The sequence below is a fragment of the Pristis pectinata genome, chromosome 10 (genome assembly GCF_009764475.1).
Source record: "Pristis pectinata isolate sPriPec2 chromosome 10, sPriPec2.1.pri, whole genome shotgun sequence".
Taxonomy (NCBI): Eukaryota; Metazoa; Chordata; class Chondrichthyes; order Rhinopristiformes; family Pristidae; genus Pristis; species Pristis pectinata.
The window spans coordinates 44,929,531-44,947,615 of record NC_067414.1 but is presented as its reverse complement, the minus strand read 5'-3'; the positions used below and the strand labels follow the sequence as shown (position 1 = coordinate 44,947,615).

The following is an 18,085-nucleotide window of genomic DNA, read 5'->3' as shown; positions in this document are numbered from 1 at the left end:
ATTTTTTATGTTTTCTTGACAGAATTGTGATTTTTTAAAATCAAACTAGTTCTTCCTGTGGCTTCATATAAATGAACATTGATCCCAATGATCAAGTGATTCAGTGATTATCTTCAAAGGTGAATGAGTTGGTGCATTGTTCTGCCTCATGTCTCAATTTTATAGGTAAATGAGTCTATTAATTATTGTAAACTTTTGATATTAAGATCGTTTATTCCAAAGCAGGTACCTTGTAATTTTGTACAATATTTACTCCAATCAGTAGTTAAGTAGGATAATTGTTTATCACTGGATCACTCATCCTTAGCAAGGTAAGATTATTGTAAGAAGTATTTCCAGGTAGGAGTACCCATTGATGTTGGCTACTGAAATAGTGCGATACAATCATTCACAGTTCTATTATATGTGCCTCAATGTAATGCCCTACCATTACATACACGTATCATATTTTGAAATTAATTATGTTAACCTATATAAATATCGATTACTCCCACTATGTTTTTAGACTGGAGTTGTGTGTGAAGATGACAAACCTGAACTGGGAGTCTTAATCGTTTCTAATCTGCGGTTGGAATACGTTTACAATATTGTACAGCACGGAGCAACTGTATCAGACCAAGACAACCTGCAGGCTGTGCGCAGCTATTCTCAGAAGGCATATTAACCTACATTGAGTTCACACCAATACGCCGAAGACACTCCGGGACTGCATAATGCAGTTTTCACAGTGATACAAAATGAAACTGTTCAGTCTTAGTGCGTGTGCCAGTTCGACACTCTCTCTTATAACCCTGCGCCACCAACCATCTCCCCCACATCCCACCCTTTTCTACTACTTCTTCCCTATATCCCCTCAATAAATAATGTCCTGCCCACCTTGATAGCTACATGTTGAAGTCTCCCATTGCTCAATGTCCAGTTCAAGAAAATACTTCAAGAAAATTAGTTATTAGCATATTTGTATGCATACATATTTATGCTTTGCGAAATAATTGTTAAACCAGAAACTGAAGCTGCGAACTCTGCAGAAAACTTTCGGTGCACAGGCCGGCGTGAGCGACAGCACGGAAGGAAGGCGGAATTGATGACGCAATACAGACACGCCTCTATCTCCATGGCAACCACTCGATCGCTCGGTTGGCCACTAGCTGCGAGGTGGCAGGAGGGAGTAATCGAGTGTCGGCCCTTGACAACCGGAACTGGAGGTGGTGCCGGTGAGAGGAAGAGAGGGAGGCGGACAGACATCGGGGTTTCCTTTAACCGCCGCCTGTGCTCTCTTTCCATCGCAGCGGCAGACATGGCCTCTTCGGCAGGGGGCACGGCTCCGGCAGGTCCCGGGGCGGGCACTGGCTCGGGCCCCGGCCCCTCCATGTTCCGCTGGCTGGAAGTATTGGAGAAGGAGTTCGATAAGGCCTTCGTGGACGTGGACCTGCTGCTGGGTGAGATCGACCCCGATCAGTCCGAGATCACGTATGAGGGCCGCCAGAAGATGACGGCGCTCAGCTCCTGCTTCGCACAGCTGTGCCACAAGGCTCAGACCGTCTTCCAGATCAATCACAAGCTGGAGGTGAGGGTGATGTTTTAATGCTCTGTGTCAACGGAGACTGCACCACACCATCCCTGACTGGGGGCGAGGGACGTTATATTTATGTCTGAATGGAGACAGTGTACCCACACCATCCCTGACTGGGGGGCGAGCGACAATATGTAAATGAAGGTAGTACAGTACATCCCCGACTAAGGGAAGGCCAATGTATTATCGTCTGAATGGTGATTATGCACTCATACATCCCTGACTGCAGTTGATTGCCAGTGCATTAATATCTCAATAGACACTGGGCACTACAGCATCTTGACTGAGGGTGAAAGCTGATATTATCAACATCTCATTGTTGACTGGAGTAGGATGGAGTTTTAATGCTGCTGTTTATATGCAAGTGAGGGCAGATAAAAAGAAGTATTATTATAAGGAGAGACTGTAAATTCAAAACTTAACGAAGGATGTGCCATTGTGTCATGTCCAAACATAGAGCCTATATATTAGGTGAATTTCTGCTCTGAAGTCAGATAGGCTACTAACATGTAAATAGATACCATTGTCTAGAAATATAGTGCCTAACTCAAGTTATTTGAGCACCTAAAGATCTCCTTTAGTGCACGAAACAAGCATGATTCAAGATCAACACTTTGGAAAAATCAAAACATTCTATGAATGCACTAAAGATAAGAGGGTAACTGGAGAGAATGCAGAGGCAATTCATCAGAATGTATCTTGAGATGGAGCATCTCACTATAAGGAGGAATTGGATGGGCTGGGTTTGTTTTCCTTGGAGGGGAGAAGGCTGAGAGGACACTTGATAGGGGTATACAAAATTATGAGGGACAAAGGCAAGTTAGCTAATAAGGAACTTTTCCCCTTAGCAATAATGTCCACAAGAGGAATGCAGAAGTTTAAGGGCAGGGGATTCGAGGAAGAAAGTGGTTGAAATCTGGAACGCACTGCCTGAGTGGTGGAGGCAGGTGCTCTTTCAACATTTAAGAAGTTGTGCATTAAACTCCATGGTTTAGAAGGCTGTAGGCCTACTGCTGGAAATTGAGATTGGAAAAGATCGGTACTTGATTACAGGCATGGACGTTTTGGGTCAAAGGGTCTGTTGTTGTGTTGTGTGACAGTATTCCTTGTATATAATGAAACATCAGTTTGCACTGTTTGACTTTGTAGGCGATGCACTGGAGAAATTTAGTCACATTCCTGTGCTATGTAAAAATTGTTGGTGTGGCTGTTAGAGCAGAAGTTAATGAGGAAAGATGATCTGCATCAATGGAGCACATTTCTGTTAACTATTCAGGTGAAGGATTCTCTAGTTTTTCAGGAGTTCACCACTTTCACCACAATCTGGATGTCAGTATTGGAGAAGTGATGTGTCCACACCCACATTTGTCTAGCCACTTTTCCAAACATTATAATTAAGCACCATCCTTTAGCTTTGATGTCAATCAGTGCTACTTCACTTATTGTAGTGAGTATGATTCCTGAAATTATTGGTGGTTTATGTGTGTTGCTTCAGAAAAGCTCGAAATTTTGCAGTGTGTGCCATTGAAAGTCTTTCTCCAACAGCACATGCACAAATTGGTACCATATTCGTAAGCAAATTTATTTTTACCCCTTTATATGCAGATTAAATAAAATTGAGATCACTGGGAATGAAGGGGTGAACTCTTCACTGGCAGGGGTTGAACCTAACACAAAAAATATAGTTAATGGTTGTTGTGTGTACCCGCCTGACACCACGTGGAGCAAAACAGTCTGTTTGATGTCACTCCATCCATCACTCTAAATAATCCATTCCCTCCATCACTGTCAAACCATAGCTGCAATATGTGCAAAATCAGGTAAGGGATTGGATATCCTGTGGCGAGTAATTCACCCGCTAACACCCAAAAGCCTTTCCACCATCAACAAGGCACAAGATGGGAATGTGATAGAATACCCTTCATTTGCCTGGGTGATTGCAACTTTAATCAGTCCTGCTCTATCTAGAACAATGCAACCTACTTAGCATCCTTAGCATTCAATCCTTTAACCATTGCACCATGGCTTGACTGTGTGATGTCTGCAAAATACTTCGCAGCTGCTTGGCCAGGTTACCCTGACGTCACCAAGGATAAGGGAGCAGCAGGCAAATAGGAACACCGCCACTTGCAAGTTTCTCTCCAAGATGCACACCATCCCATCTTGGAAATGTGTTGTTGTTCCTTCATTGCTGCTGGGTCTAAATCCTGGGACTCTCTACCAATGGAATTGTGTGAGTACTTCACCAGAAGGACAGCAGTGGTTCAAGAAGGTGGCTTGCCAATGGCTTCAGAACCTTGTTGAATTGCTGCATCTCACTTCCAGCAAACTTCCTGCAGAATTGGGGTTAATCTTCAAAACTCATGAGAAACTATTTAATCAACAGGGCTACTTTCCAAAACCAATGTCATCCCAGCTTCAGTAGTCAAGCTGCAGTATACAGACTACGCAAGCATTTACGCAGGTCGTTCCAAGCCATTATAAACTTGTTCACTGATGCATATGGGAGGATGGGGGATACTCTCAACATCTGCAAGACGAAGATCTTCTTTTGGCTTGCCCTCACTGTACGACACCACTCATTCTCATCGGTCATCTCTAAACACACAGAAATGGAATGGAAACGGGTCATCCTCAATTTCGGTGGATTGCCTCAAGAAGAAAGGTTGGTTGGGATGGGCAAAAGTGCTGGCATTGACAATCATGCCTGCATCCTGAGAAATGAAAAAATGAGTATATTACAGAAACATGGTTGCAGGGTGGAGATGAGTGGGAATTAAATATCTAAGGGTATCAGGTAATACGGAAGGATAGCCAGGAAGGTAAGGGAGGTGGGGTAGCGATCTTAATTAAGAATGACATCAGGGCAATAGTGAGAGACAATATAAGATCTAAGGAGCAGAGTGATGAGTCCATCTGGGTAGAGATTAGGAACAGTAAAGGAAAAAAAAATCACTGGTGGGAGTTGTCTGTAGGCCACTGAATAATAACACTACAGTGGCACGGGCAATAAACCAAGAAATATTTGATGTATGTAAGAATGGAATGCCAGTTGTCATGGGGGACTTAAACTACCACATCGATTGGGCGAATCAAGTTGGTCGAGGCAGTCTTGAGGAGGACTTCACAGAATGCGTCCGTAATAGCTTTCTTGAACAGCGTGTTAGTGAACCTACAGGGGAAAATGCTATCTTAGATCTGGTCCTGTGCAATGAGACAGGTAAAATTAACAATCTTGTAGTTAGGGATCCTTTTGGAGAGAGTGATCATAATATGATTGAATTTCTCATACAAATGGAGGGTGCAGCAGTTTGATCTAAAACCAGTGTATTATGCCTAAACAAGAGAGACTACAATAGGATGAGGGAGGAGTTGGCTTGCGTAGACTGGAACCATAGGCTATATGGTGGGACAGTTGAGGAACAGAGGAAGACTTTCAAAGGGATTTTTCACGGTGCTCAACAACCGTATATTCCAGTTAAAAGCAAGGGCAGTAAGGGTGGGGAGAGCCAGCCTCAGATAACTAAGGAAATAAAAGAAGGCATCAAGCAAAAAGCTCATGCATACAAAGTCGCTGAGAGTAGTGGGAAACTGGAAGATTGGGAAAATTTTAAAATGCAACAAAGAACCACTAAGCAAGCAATAAGGAAAGGGAAGATAGATTTTGAAAGTAAACTAGCACTAAATATGAAAAGGGATAGTAAAAGTTTTTAAAATTATATGAAGCAGAAAAGGGTGGCTAAAGTGAACGCAAGTCCCTTGGAAGATGAGAAGGGGGAATTAATATTGGGTAATGTGGAAATGGCCAAGGCGATGAATGACTATTTTGTATCGGTCTTTATGGTGGAGGACACATCTAACATGCCAAAGAGAGATTTATGAATGCGATGGGTGATGAGGTACTCGATACAATTGCTGTCACTAAAGAGGTAGTGATGAGCAAACGAGTGGACCTAAAGGTAGACAAGACCCCTGGTCCTGATGGGATGCATCCCAGGGTACTGAAAGAAATGGCGGAAGTTATAGTAGAGGCATTTGTGATAATTTACCAGAATTCTCTGGACTCTGGGCAGGTCTCGGCAGATTGGAAGACAGCAAATATCCCACCACTGTTTAAAAAAGGATGTAGACGAAAGGCAGGTAACTATAGGCCAGTTAGCTTAACATCTGTAGTCAGGAAAGTACTTGAAGCTATCATTAAGGAAGAAATAGCAAGACATCTGGATAGAAGTGGTTCCATCAGACAGACACAGCATGGATTCAGGAAGGGCAGGTCCTGTTTGACAAACTTATTGGAGTTCTTTGAGGATATAATGAGTGCAGTGGATAGAGGGGAACAGGTGGATGTTGCGTACTTTGATTTTCAGAAGGCATTCGATAAGATGCCACATAAAAGACATCCATCAGATAGGTGTATGGAGTTGGGAGTAAGGTATTAGCATGGATAGAGGATTGGTTACCCAATGGAAGGCAAAGAGTTGGGATAAATGGGTACTTCTCTGGTCGGTAATCAGTAGTGAGCAGGGTGCCGCAGGGGTTGGTGTTGGGTCCGCAACTGTTCACGATATACATTAACAATTTGGAAGAGGGGACCGAGTGTTATGTATCTAAGTTTGCTGACGACTCTAAATTGAGAAGAAAAGCAAATTTTGCAGAGGATGCAGAGAGATATAGATAGGTTAAGTGAGAGGGCAAGGGTCTGGCAGATGGAGTACAATGTTGGTAAATGTGAGGTCATCCACTTTGGAAGGAAAAATAGAAGATCAGATTATTATTTAAATGGTGAAAGATTGCAGCATGCTGTTGTGCAGAGGGACTTGGGAGTGCTTGTGCATGAATTGCAAAAGGTTGGTTTGCAGGTGCAACAGGTTATCAAGAAGGCAAATGGAATGTTGGCCTTCATTGCTAGAGGGATTGAATTTAAGAGCAGGGAGGTTATGTTGCAACTGTACAGGATACTGGTGAGGCTGCATCTGGAGTACTGCATGCAATTCTGGTCACCTTACTTGAGGAATGATATACTGGCTTTGGAGGAGGTGCAGAGGAGGTTCACCAAGTTGATTCTGGAGATGAGGGGGTTAGTCTATGAGGAGAGATTGAGTAGCCTGGCACTATACTCACTGGAATTCAGAAAAATGAGAGGGGATCTTATAGAAACATATAAAATGATGAAAGGGATAGATAAGATGGAGGCAGGAAGGTTGTTTCCACTGGTAGGTAAGACTAGAACCAGGGGGCATAGCCTCAAGATTTGGGGGAATAGATTTAGGATGGAGATGAGGAGAAACTGTTTTTCCCAGAGAGTAGTAAATCTGTAGAATTCTCTGCCCAGGGAAGCAGTGGAGGCTACCTCATTAAATATATTTAAGACACAGATAGATTTTTGCACAGTAGGGGAATTAAGGGTTATGAGGAAAAGGCAGGTAAGTGGATCTGAGTCCATGACCAGATCAGCCATGATCTTACTGAATGGCGGAGCAGGCTCAATGGGCCAGGTGGCCAACTCCTGCTCCTATTTCTTATGTTCTTAAGTGAACCATCTCAGCTGAAAGATATCACTTCATTGGAGGGACTTGGTCCAGCTATTTTCAGCTGCCTCATCAATGACCTTTCTTTCTTCATAACATTAGAAGTGGAGATATTTGCCAATCACACTATTTTCAATTCCATTAGTATTTCCACAGGTGATAAATTAATCTTTGCCGTCATTCAGCTTTCAGGCATGTCTTAGTCAGCAAGTAACCTTACACCATGCAAGTGCTGGACTCTAACCATCTCCAGCTTTCAGGGTCAACAACATTTACCATTGCAGAGCCCCAAATCCTTTACATCTTCTTCAAGGAAAGATCAGGGATGCGATGGAATCTCTCCACTTACCTCGCTGGTTGCAGTTCCAGTGATACTCAAGAATCTTGGACACCATCCAGGACAAAACAGTATGTATGATTGGATCGGATCACACCTACCTACACTGTTTGTGCATTGTGCTGTGCATCTATGATATGCACTGTTACGGCCACCTCCAATTTGGGAACTTAAAGAGACTTTATCCCAGTCTTTATAATAGGCCCTCACCTTCTCAGCATTTAAAACAAAGATGATCTCTGGGCTTTGTTGTTAATACCAATATGAGAAGGTGCTCAAAGTATGCCTTCTGAATGCCACTATACTAATACTGATCTGATATTAGTCAGTTTTCAACATCAAAACAGTATCAGTATGACGGTTTTCCGAAGACATACTTTGAACAGCATATCCTCAGTACTGCAGTGAAATGTCAAGCAATATTTGTGTACCAATCTCTTGGCTAGAAAACACCAAGCTGTTTAATGAAAATGACCAGGAGATCCTGGAGCTAATTAAATGTAAATGCAAGGTGTTCTTGGACTGGAAACATAATTGTGTTTCATCGGCAAAAGAAGAGATTTTCAGCTATCTGAACCAAGGTCCAACAACAAAAAAAAAATCTGAGATCCAAAGAACAGGCTGTGGGTAGAAAGAACCCACTGGGTGATGAGCACGATACGCTTGAATTCTTCGACACCACCAAAACCATCTATAGTCCAAACCCAAGGACAGAGTAGCAGCCAGTGCCAACCAGAAGGAGCTCTTTGAAGATCTCTTCAATTGAGATTCTATCTTTGATGCAAATATCCTTTAGTCCATCCCACAGCATACTATCAACCACAATTTCAGTGCTGCTCCAAACAACAAGAGATTGAATATATCACCCAACAGTTGAAAAACAGCAAGATCTCTGAAGTAGGCAGAATCTCTGCCAAAGTCCATGGTGGAGAGGTACTTGTGGCATAAATTCATGCTGTTCATCATTTGGGAAGAGGAGGTCTTCTCAAGGGACTTTAGAGGTAATCTTCAGGAATAGAGACAAGGCCAATTGCAGTAACCCACAGAGGGTTTCCCTGTTATCTGCCATTGCAACGATTTTCTCAATGGTTTTCCAGTGACTGAAGCATCCCTGACAGGAGTTGCAATGTGCATTCTGCTTGTCAGAAGTACTACAGGTACAATCTTCACCATACAGTAAATTCATTAGAGATTTAGAGAACTGCATCAACTTCTGTGCATGTCTGCTTTCAACTTCATAAATCTTTGACTATATCAGCTAAAGGGGATCTTTCTCAAAAGGGTGTCCTCAGAAGTAGAATATCATTCTATGTCTTTTACTTGATGACATGCAAGCTGTGATGCTTACCTGTGGGTTCATCACAGACCGAATCACGGAGAAGATGGGTTATTCACCAAGGACCAGGAAGATTGATGAGGGTAGTGCAGTGGATGTGGTCTACATGGATTTTAGTAAGGCATTTGACAAGGTTCCACATGGTAGGCTTCTTCAGAAGGTCAGAGGGCATGGGATCCAGGGAGGCTTGGCCGTGTAGATTCAGAATTGGCTTGCCTGTAGAAAGCAGAGGGTTGTGGTGGAGGGAGTGCATTCAGATTGGAGGGCTGTGACTAGCGGTGTCCCACAAGGATTGGTTCTAGGACCTCTACTTTTCGTGATTTTTATTAATGACTAGGATGAGGGGGTAGAAGGGTGGGTTGGCAAGTTTGCAGACGACACAAAGGTTGGTGGTGTTGTGGATAGTGCAGAGGACTGTCGAAGATTGCAGAGGGACATTGATAGGATGCAGAGCTGGGCTGAGAAGTGGCAGATGGAGTTCAATCCGGAGAAGTGTGAGGTGATACACTTTGGAAGGACAAACTCCAAGGCAGAGTACAAAGTTAATGGCAGGATTCTGGGTAGTGTGGAGGAGCAGAGGGATCTGGGGGTTCATATCCACAGATCCCTGAAAGTTGCCTCACAGGTGGATAGGGTAGTTAAGAAAGCTTATGGGATGTTAGCATTCATAAGTCAAGGGATCGAGTTTAAGAGCCGCGAGGTAATGACGTAGCTCTATAAAACTCTGGTTAGACCACACTTGGAGTACTGTGTCCAGTTCTGGTCGCCTCATTATAGGAAGGATGTGGAAGCGTTGGAAAAGGTGCAGAGGAGATTTACCAGGGTGCTGCCTGGTTTAGAGAGTATGCATTATGAGGAGAGACTAAGGGAGCTAGGGCTTTACTCTTTGGAGAGAAGGAGGATGAGAGGAGACATGATAGAGGTATACAAAATATTCAGAGGAATAGATAAGAGTAGACAGCCAGTGCCTCTTTCCCAGGGCACCATTGCTCAATACAAGAGGGCATGGCTTTAAAGTAATGGGTGGGAAGTTCAAGGGAGATATCAGAGGGAGGTTTTTTACCCAGAGAGTGGTTGGGGCATGGAATGCGCTGCCTGGGGCGGTGGTGGAGGCAGGTACATTGGTCAAATTCAAGAGATTGCTAGAAAAGCATGTGGGGGAATTTAAAATAGAGGGATATGTGGGAGGAAGGGGTTAGATAGTCTTAGGCGAGGCTTCAAGGTCAGTACAACATGGTAGGCTGAAGAGCCTGTATTGTGCTGTACTGTTCTATGTAAACAAGACTGTGTCATTGCTCCAATACTCTTCGGTCTTCCTTGGTGCAATACTGCAACTCGCCTCCAATGAGCTTCTAGCTATTATGGAGTTAGTCTGCAGGACGTGGAAACTGTTCAATCTTCATCTCCAATCCAGAACGCAGATTGACCAACCAGTCACTGAATTGCTGTATGCTGATGATCTGCACATGTGCATGCCCAGACACTAATCTCCAAGGTGGTGTTAACTTCATTCAATTGTACAAAAGGATAAAGCTCACACTAAACACCTGGAAAGTTAAGGTAGTCTACTAATTTGTCTCTTGCTCGCACTCTAGGAAGTCCAAATCCACAGTGAAACCCTGGAAAAGGAGATAATTTCCATATCTCGGGAGCCTCCCCTCAATGAAATCAGACTTTGATGAAACTTGCTTAAGGCTCTCGTGCACTAGTTTGGCCTCGAATGAGAAAAAGAGTATTCAATACTTTGGGATCATGGCCAACCTATGGTAGACACACAAAACAGCTGGAGAAATAACACCAACACTGTCTCTGCAACATCCTACAAATAGATTGACAAACCAATTTCAGTATCCTTTCTCAGGCCAACACATTTAGCATTGAGGCTTTGGTCACACATGACCCCAGGTTCTTGAAACCTACACACTTCTCCAATCTCTGTCTTGAGAAGAGATTTTCAAGACAGAGAGAGTACTTCAAGGGCCTTCCCAAAGTCTTCCCGAGAAATGTAACATCCTCATCCAAACCAACTCATTTGAATCTTCTTGCCCACAACCATTCAAGGTGGAGGACAGCATGTGGGAAGGTCCCATGTTCTTCAAGGATTATGATAGGAGCTCATAGAGGCCTTGTGCAGATAGCAGAAGGGCTGCACAACATTCCAGACTAACCACCCATCTGCCTCATCAAGCACGAATGATCCCACACAGAAACCTTCAGCCACCTCAGGACTGGAATAGAAGTGAATTATCCTTGACTCTGAGGGATTGTCTAAGAGGATAGAAATCTGATAAGTACCAGTAGAACCTGTAGATCAGGCCGAACTATCACTTGAATAACTCACATGATTATTGCTTGATTGGTTTGGATACCAAAACAAATTTAAGAACAAATATTTTGTGTTCTTGTCGTTGCCACAGTGATTTTTACTGTAGGTGGACTGAAATGATTGATCAGAAGAATGATGTGTCAGTGGCTGCGACAGGCAACACTTAATAGGAGAAAGATCTAGCTGAAAAAATTCAGACTCCATTTTGTGAACTTGAATCCTGCAAGCAAAGAGTGGAGTTATTCAGTATATAATGATTTGAACCAGACTTGCATAATTATGTGATTGAATGTAACATTTTTAAGGGTAATAGTCAAACTTTATTTTTTGACATTATATTAAAATGTAATTGAAATCCATAGCACAACTTTATTCTTTGATTCAAAACAACCATGTTCCCCTTTCACCAGATATGAATAGTATTTACTTGAATATTTTTTTGACAGTGCCACAGTATTGTTTGGATTTGTAAAATTTAAAATAGTTACCTGCTAACTTTTAGTTTTGGCATAACATCTTTTAGCATGGCAAAAAGTAAAAGTTTGAGTGATTGCTTTTATGAACGTCTTGGGGTGCTTTGTTATGTTAGAGATGGTGTGTAAAAACAAGAAAAAACACAAAGTGAAGTTGAACTAGACATTTTTTTCTATAGGCCATCTCTGGGGGGTTATGAATGGGTTCTGTTTTTACAGATGTCAATCGGTTGATTTTGTCCATAAGTCAGAAAATACACAAAATCACTCAATATGGTATAACCATACCTCCACAGTATTGTAATGAATAGCACTGAAAGCACATAAGACAGATGAGAAAGAACAATGACTAAAAGTAGACAGAGGGAGTAAATTAGTTCTGCCATTCTCAGGAACGAACCTATGTACATACATTGGACTTCTGAATTTGTACAGGTATGTTTTTGGATATGGTTACAATGCAGCCATCAAGGCGTGTTGCAACTCTCTTTGAAAGGTTAGTGCAACCAAGAAAAACTTGTTAGGGATGGTCTCTATTGTCAATGTGGGTTTACTTTTAAATAAAGCTGCAGCAAAATGGATTAGATTATTTTAACATTGTCTAATACAAATCACTGACCAGTGACAGATGTTGCTCCAGTGAAGCTGTTTTAGCCCATGCAATAGTTTTAGTGGGAAATGCCTTGTATGGATTGGTCATGACTTCATAAATGTTAACTCAATAAGGACCAGCAACTTAAAATGATCAAAAATAGTTATATGCTCTACTTTTCATTTTATCAGTTCTCACCAAAAGTTTAAAATTCACATAATGGTATTCAGCAGTATCTGGATATTTGATTAATTGAAGTTATTTCTGGCCAAGTTATTTCCAAAAAAAGGTCATTACTGTAGCATTATACCGTTTTTCTACAAATTTAGAATATGCACATTGACATGCTGTTTCCTTTCATTACATAGATGCAACTATTGCAAAGGGTATTTGTGTTGATTGTCAATGTTTTCAGTTCAGCAGCTTGGTATATTCTTTCATGAACCAGATTGCACAAGTTTATCCATTTCAATGCAGCACAAGTTCATCCAGTCAATGTTTTAAAGACCCATTTTATTGTGACTGTATTTCAGGTATTTTAATGCTGTGACATTAACAGGTTTCTAGTGGTCACTGGACAATGTACACACTTAAAAGAGACGTTTAACTTTTGCAATGCTGGAAACAGCAGGTCAGGTAGCATCTGTGCAAAGAGAAACATAGTTAGTGTTACAGACTGGTGCCCTTCATGAGAATGAGGAAGTTAGAAACCAAAATTGTTTGGAACAGCAGAGGGAGGGGTAGAGAGAAAAAACAGGATAAGGTGGAAATGGAAGAGAGACTGAATGACATAAGTGATAGTGGTGCTAACTGAAAGAGGGTGGTAAATTTTTGTTAACTCTCTACAGATACTGCCTGACCCACTGAGTGCACCTAACTTTTTCTGTTTTTATTTCAGATTTCTAATATCTGTAGTTTTTTGCTTTCAATTAAATGTTATTCTTTATACTTTTTAACCTGTTCAGTTTACATGCGATAATTATTAGTAAGCTTGTCAAGAGGATGTTCTTCTTTTGATTGTTCCTTGTACCCACATAGAACAGAACAGAATAAGGTAGCAACAGGCCCTTTGGCCCATTGTGTCTGCTTTGACCATGATGCTAATCTAAACTAATTCCATCTGCCTGCACGTGGTCCATATCCCTCTGTTCCCTGCCTGTTCATGTGTTTGTCCAAATGTCTCTTAAATGTTGCTATCGTATCTGCTTCCACCATCTTCCCTGGCAGTGAGTTCCAGGTACCTACCACTCTGTGTGTGTGTGTGTGTGTGTGTGTGTGTGTGTGTGTGTGTGTGTGTGTGTGTGTGTGTGTGTGTGTGTGTAAAAAAATCTTGCCTCGCAAATCTCCTTTAAACTTACCCCCTCTCACCTTAAACCTATGCACTCTAGTATTTGACATGTCCATCCTGGGGAAAAGACTCTATCTACCCTATTCATGCCTCTCATAACTTTGTATACTTCCATCAGGTCTCCCCTTGGCCTCTGAGAAAGCAATTCATGTTTTGTAGAGGGCAGGCAAAGGGCCCAGCCCTTATGGTGTTTGAGGAAGTGAAATGCAGTGTAGATAATTTTTAAGGAGGTGTAACAGCTTAGCAGTTTGGAGTTGCATTTTCTAATACCTTGTGATTTTGTGGACTAGTTAATCTTTGTGATTTTGCTTTGAGTCACTCTGTTATACCAAAAGGGTTAGAAAGAATGTACCTCTGCAAACAATAGAATGCTTAAGAAAAAAGTTCTGATCCTTTATGTTAATCCCACTCAAGACTATAGTGTTTTACTTCTTGATGAAGGAGAAGAAGAAGAAGAATCTTTTCTAAATCTGGGGGTAGAATATTGTCAGTGATAAAAGAAGGAGTTATACATGTTGGGCTTATTTTAGCCCTCTGTATTCAACATTGAATTTATTGTGCAGATTGCAGGCTTGAATGTCATATTTCCAGTTTGTACAATTTTTTTTGTCTCATCTGGTGAATTTAGATTTCATAACTCTCTTTCACTTATATCTCAGACAATTAATTCCACTTGTTAGAATCATAGAGATATACAGCACAGAAATGGACACTTTTCTGAGCCTTGAGCCTGTCCTCAACAAAACTTGAACTGTTTTCTCTGGAGTGTCAGACACTGATGGCCAACTTGATAGAAATATATAAAATCATGAGAGGAATACATAAGGTTGATAAAGTCTTTTTCCCAGGGTAGAAATATCCAGTGGGTCCACGTTAACTATCAACCACCCATATAGACTAATCCTACACTCACCCCATTTATTTATTCTCCTCACATTCTCATCAACTCAGAGTTAGCATGAGGCAGTGACCACAACTTCCTGACCTTTAGCATAGTCATGGATAAGGATAGGAGCAGACGATATGGGAAAGTTTTTAATTGGGGGAAGGCTAATTACGCTGGCATTAGGCAGGAACTTGGCAGTGTAAATTGGGAACAGATGTTCTCATGGAAATGCACAGAAGAAATGTGGAGGCTGTTTAGGGAACATTTGCATGGGGTTCTGGATGTTTGTCCCACTGAGACAGGGAAAGGATGGTAGGTTAAAGGAACCATGGTTGACTAGAGAGGTGAAACATTTAGTTGAGGAAGAAGGAAGCATACTTAAGGTTTAGGAACCAAAAATCAGGCAGGACTCTTGAAAATTATAAGGTAGCCGGGAAGGGACTTAGGAGAGCTAGAAGGGGACATGAGAAGGCCTTGGTGAGTAGAATTAAGGAAAGCCCCAAGGCATTCCACACATGTAAAGAACAGGAGGGGAGGATGACTAGAGTGAGGGTAGATCCACTCGGGGTAAAGGGGGAAATGTGCCTGGAGGCGGAGGAGGTAGGGGAGATCCTTAATGAATACTTTTCTTCAGTATTCACTAGGGAGAGGGACTTTGACGAATATGAGGTCAGCATAGAACAAGCTAATGTGCTGGAGCATGTTGAGGTTAAGAAAGAGATAGAGCTTCTGAAAAACATTAGGACAGATAAATCCATGGGCTGGACGGGATATACCCTAGGTTACTACGGGAAGCAAGGGAAGAGATTGCTGGGGCGTTAATGATGATATTTGATTCCTCTCTGGCCACAGGAGTAGTACCAGAGGATTGGAGGATGGCAAATGTTGTTCCCTTGTTCAAGAAAAGTAATAGGGATAATCCTGGGAATTATAGACCAGTGAGTCTTACATCAGTGGTGAGCAAACTATTGGAAAGGATTCTTAGGGATAAGATTTACATACATTTGGAGAAGCATAGTCTTACTAGGGATAGTCAGCATGGATTTGTGAGGCGCAGGTCGTGCATCATGAGCCTAAATCTGGGGGTAGAGTATTGTCAGTGATAAAAGGAGTTGTTTTTCGAGGAGGTGACAAAACAAATTGTTGAAGGTAGAGGGGTGGATGTGGTGTATATGGACTTCAGTAAGGCGTTTGACAAGGCTCCCCATGGTAGGCTCATCCAGAAAGTCATGAGGCAAGGGATCCATGGAAACTTGGCTGTGTGGATTCTGAATTGGCTTGCCCAGAGAAGGCAGAAGGTGGTAGTGGATAGAGAGTATTCTGCCTGGAGGTCGGTGACGGGTGGTGTTCCACAGGAATCTGTTTTGGGACCCCTGCTCTTTGTGATTTTTATAAATCATTTGGATGAGGAAGTGTAGGTTACAACAGGATATAGACAGGATGCAGAGTTGGGAGGAGGCGTGGCAGATGATGTTCAATCCGGGAAAGTGTGAAGTGATACGCTTTGGAAGAACGAACTTAAAGGTGGAGTACAAGGTTAATGTCAGGATTCTTAGCAGCGTGGAGGAACAGTGGGATGAGGTCCAAGTCTATAGATCCCTCAAAGTTGCCATGCAAGTTGATAGGGTGGTTAAGAAGGCATATGGTGTGCTGGCCTTCATTAGTTGGGGGGGGGGGGGGTGGGGAAGTGAATTGAGTTCAAGAGCTGCAAGGTAATGTTGCAGCTCTATAAAACTCTAGTTAGACCACACTTAGAGTATTGCGTTCAGTTCTGGTCACTTCATTATAGGAAGGATATGGAAGCTTTAGAGAGGGTACAGAGGATATTTACCAGGATCCTACCTGGATTAGAGAAGATGTTTTATGAGGAAAGGTTGAGCAAACTAGAGGTGACAAGATAGAGGTGTATAAGATTATGAGGGGAATAGATAGAGTGCACAGCCAGCACCTTTTCCCCAGAGTGGCAATGGCCAATACCAGAGAACATCAGTTTAAGGTTCGAGGAGGAAAGTTTAGGGTCGATGTCAGAGGTAGTTTTTTTGCAGAGAGAGTGGTGGGTGCCTGGAATGCACTTCCGGAGGTGGTGGTAAGGCTGATACAGTAGGGACATTTAAAAGACTCTTAGATAGGCACATTGGATGCAGTAAAATTGAGGGTCATGGGCTGTGTAGGAGGAAAGGGTTAGATTAATCAGGGAGTAGGTGTTTATATAGGTCGACACAACATTATGGGCCAAAGGGCCTGTACTGTGCTTTACTGTTCTAGGTTCTTCTCTTTTCCAGTCTTTTTATTGAATTTCAAATTAATTCGAATTGATATACTTAACATTAATAATTATACATATGATACAAAGAGATCGGGATAACAATAATAACAGTTAATATTTATACTCACAAGGAGTAAAATATGTAATCTAGACCTCCCGCTCTCTTGCTAAGTGTACATGATGGAAAAAAATTGAAAACAGATTTAATTATATGAAGAGAAAACCCCCAAATCAAAAAAAAGTATAATAATAAACAAAAGCAAACCAAAAAATTCAAAGAAAAAAAACTGGACTGATATTTCTTCTATTTAAAAAAAAAACACATTATTATGTCGTCAGCTCCGCTCCTCTATATTCAAAGGTTATTGAAGGAGATTCAAAAAAGGTCTGCTCATATCATATGGAAATATTGAATAAATGGACTCCAAACTTCCTCAAATGTAAGCGAAGGATCAACAGTACCACTCCTAATTTTTTCTAAATTTAAACATGTTATAGTTTGAGAAAACTTTTGAAATGTAGTAGGGGGTATAGGGTCCTTCCATTTGAATAGAATGGATCTCTTGGTCATTAATGTAACAAAAGCAATCATACGACAAGCAGAAGCAGATAAATGGCCAGAATCCATCATTGGTAACCCAAAAATTGCTGTAATAGGATGGGGTTGTAGATCAATATTCAGTACAGTTGAAATAATATTTAAAAATGTCTTTCCAATATTTTTCCAGAAGCGGACAGGATCAAAACATATGTATTAGGGAAGCCACCTCCAAATTACATCTGTCGCATATAGGATTTATATGGTGATTAAAAACAAGCTAACTTGTCGTTTGACATATGGGTCCTATGAACCTCCTTAAACTGTATCAAAGAGTGTCTAGCACACATTGAAGATGTATTAACTAATTGGAGAATTTTCTTCCATGTCTCTGTGGGTAAGAGTATCTGGAGTTCTCCTTCCCATTCATTCTTAATTTTATCAAGTGTCTCTAGATGTATTTTCATAATCAGATCATAGATTATTACTATCAAGCTCTTCTGATAAGGATTAAAACCTAAAATTTTTCCCATAAGGTTTTATATAGTATCGGAAAAGAAGGTAAAGTAACTTTAAAAAAGTTTCTAATCTGTAAATATCGAAAAAAATGTGATCTAGGCAAATTGTATTTATTAGGCAACTGTTCAAAAGACATAAAACAGTTATCAATGAATAAATCATGAAAGCATGTTATTCCCTTCATTTTCCATAAAGAAAAAGCTAAGTCAATTCTAGATGGTTGGAAGAAAAAATTAGATTGGATAGGACTTGATAAAATGAATTTATTCAATCCAAAAAATTTACGAAATTGAAACCATATTCGTATTGTTTGTTTAACTATTGGGTTAATCATTTGTTTACTCAATTTAGTAAGTGCGAAAG

The 18,085-nt window shown here is 41.3% G+C and overlaps 1 protein-coding gene across 2 annotated transcripts in view; it reads left to right on the top strand.

Moving 5' to 3' along the window:
* Nucleotides 1-1,153: 1,153 nt before the first annotated feature.
* gopc (golgi-associated PDZ and coiled-coil motif containing) overlaps nt 1,154-18,085 on the top strand; it is a 40,841-nt gene continuing 23,909 nt past the window's right edge. Inside the window, exon 1 of one of the 2 annotated variants that reach the window (XM_052025178.1) lies at nt 1,154-1,567. In XM_052025178.1, coding sequence (XP_051881138.1) covers nt 1,298-1,567 — 270 coding nt within the window. In that variant the 5' untranslated portion in view covers nt 1,154-1,297. The remainder of the gene's footprint in view (nt 1,568-18,085) is intronic. The other variant, XM_052025177.1, reaches the window with a different exon arrangement.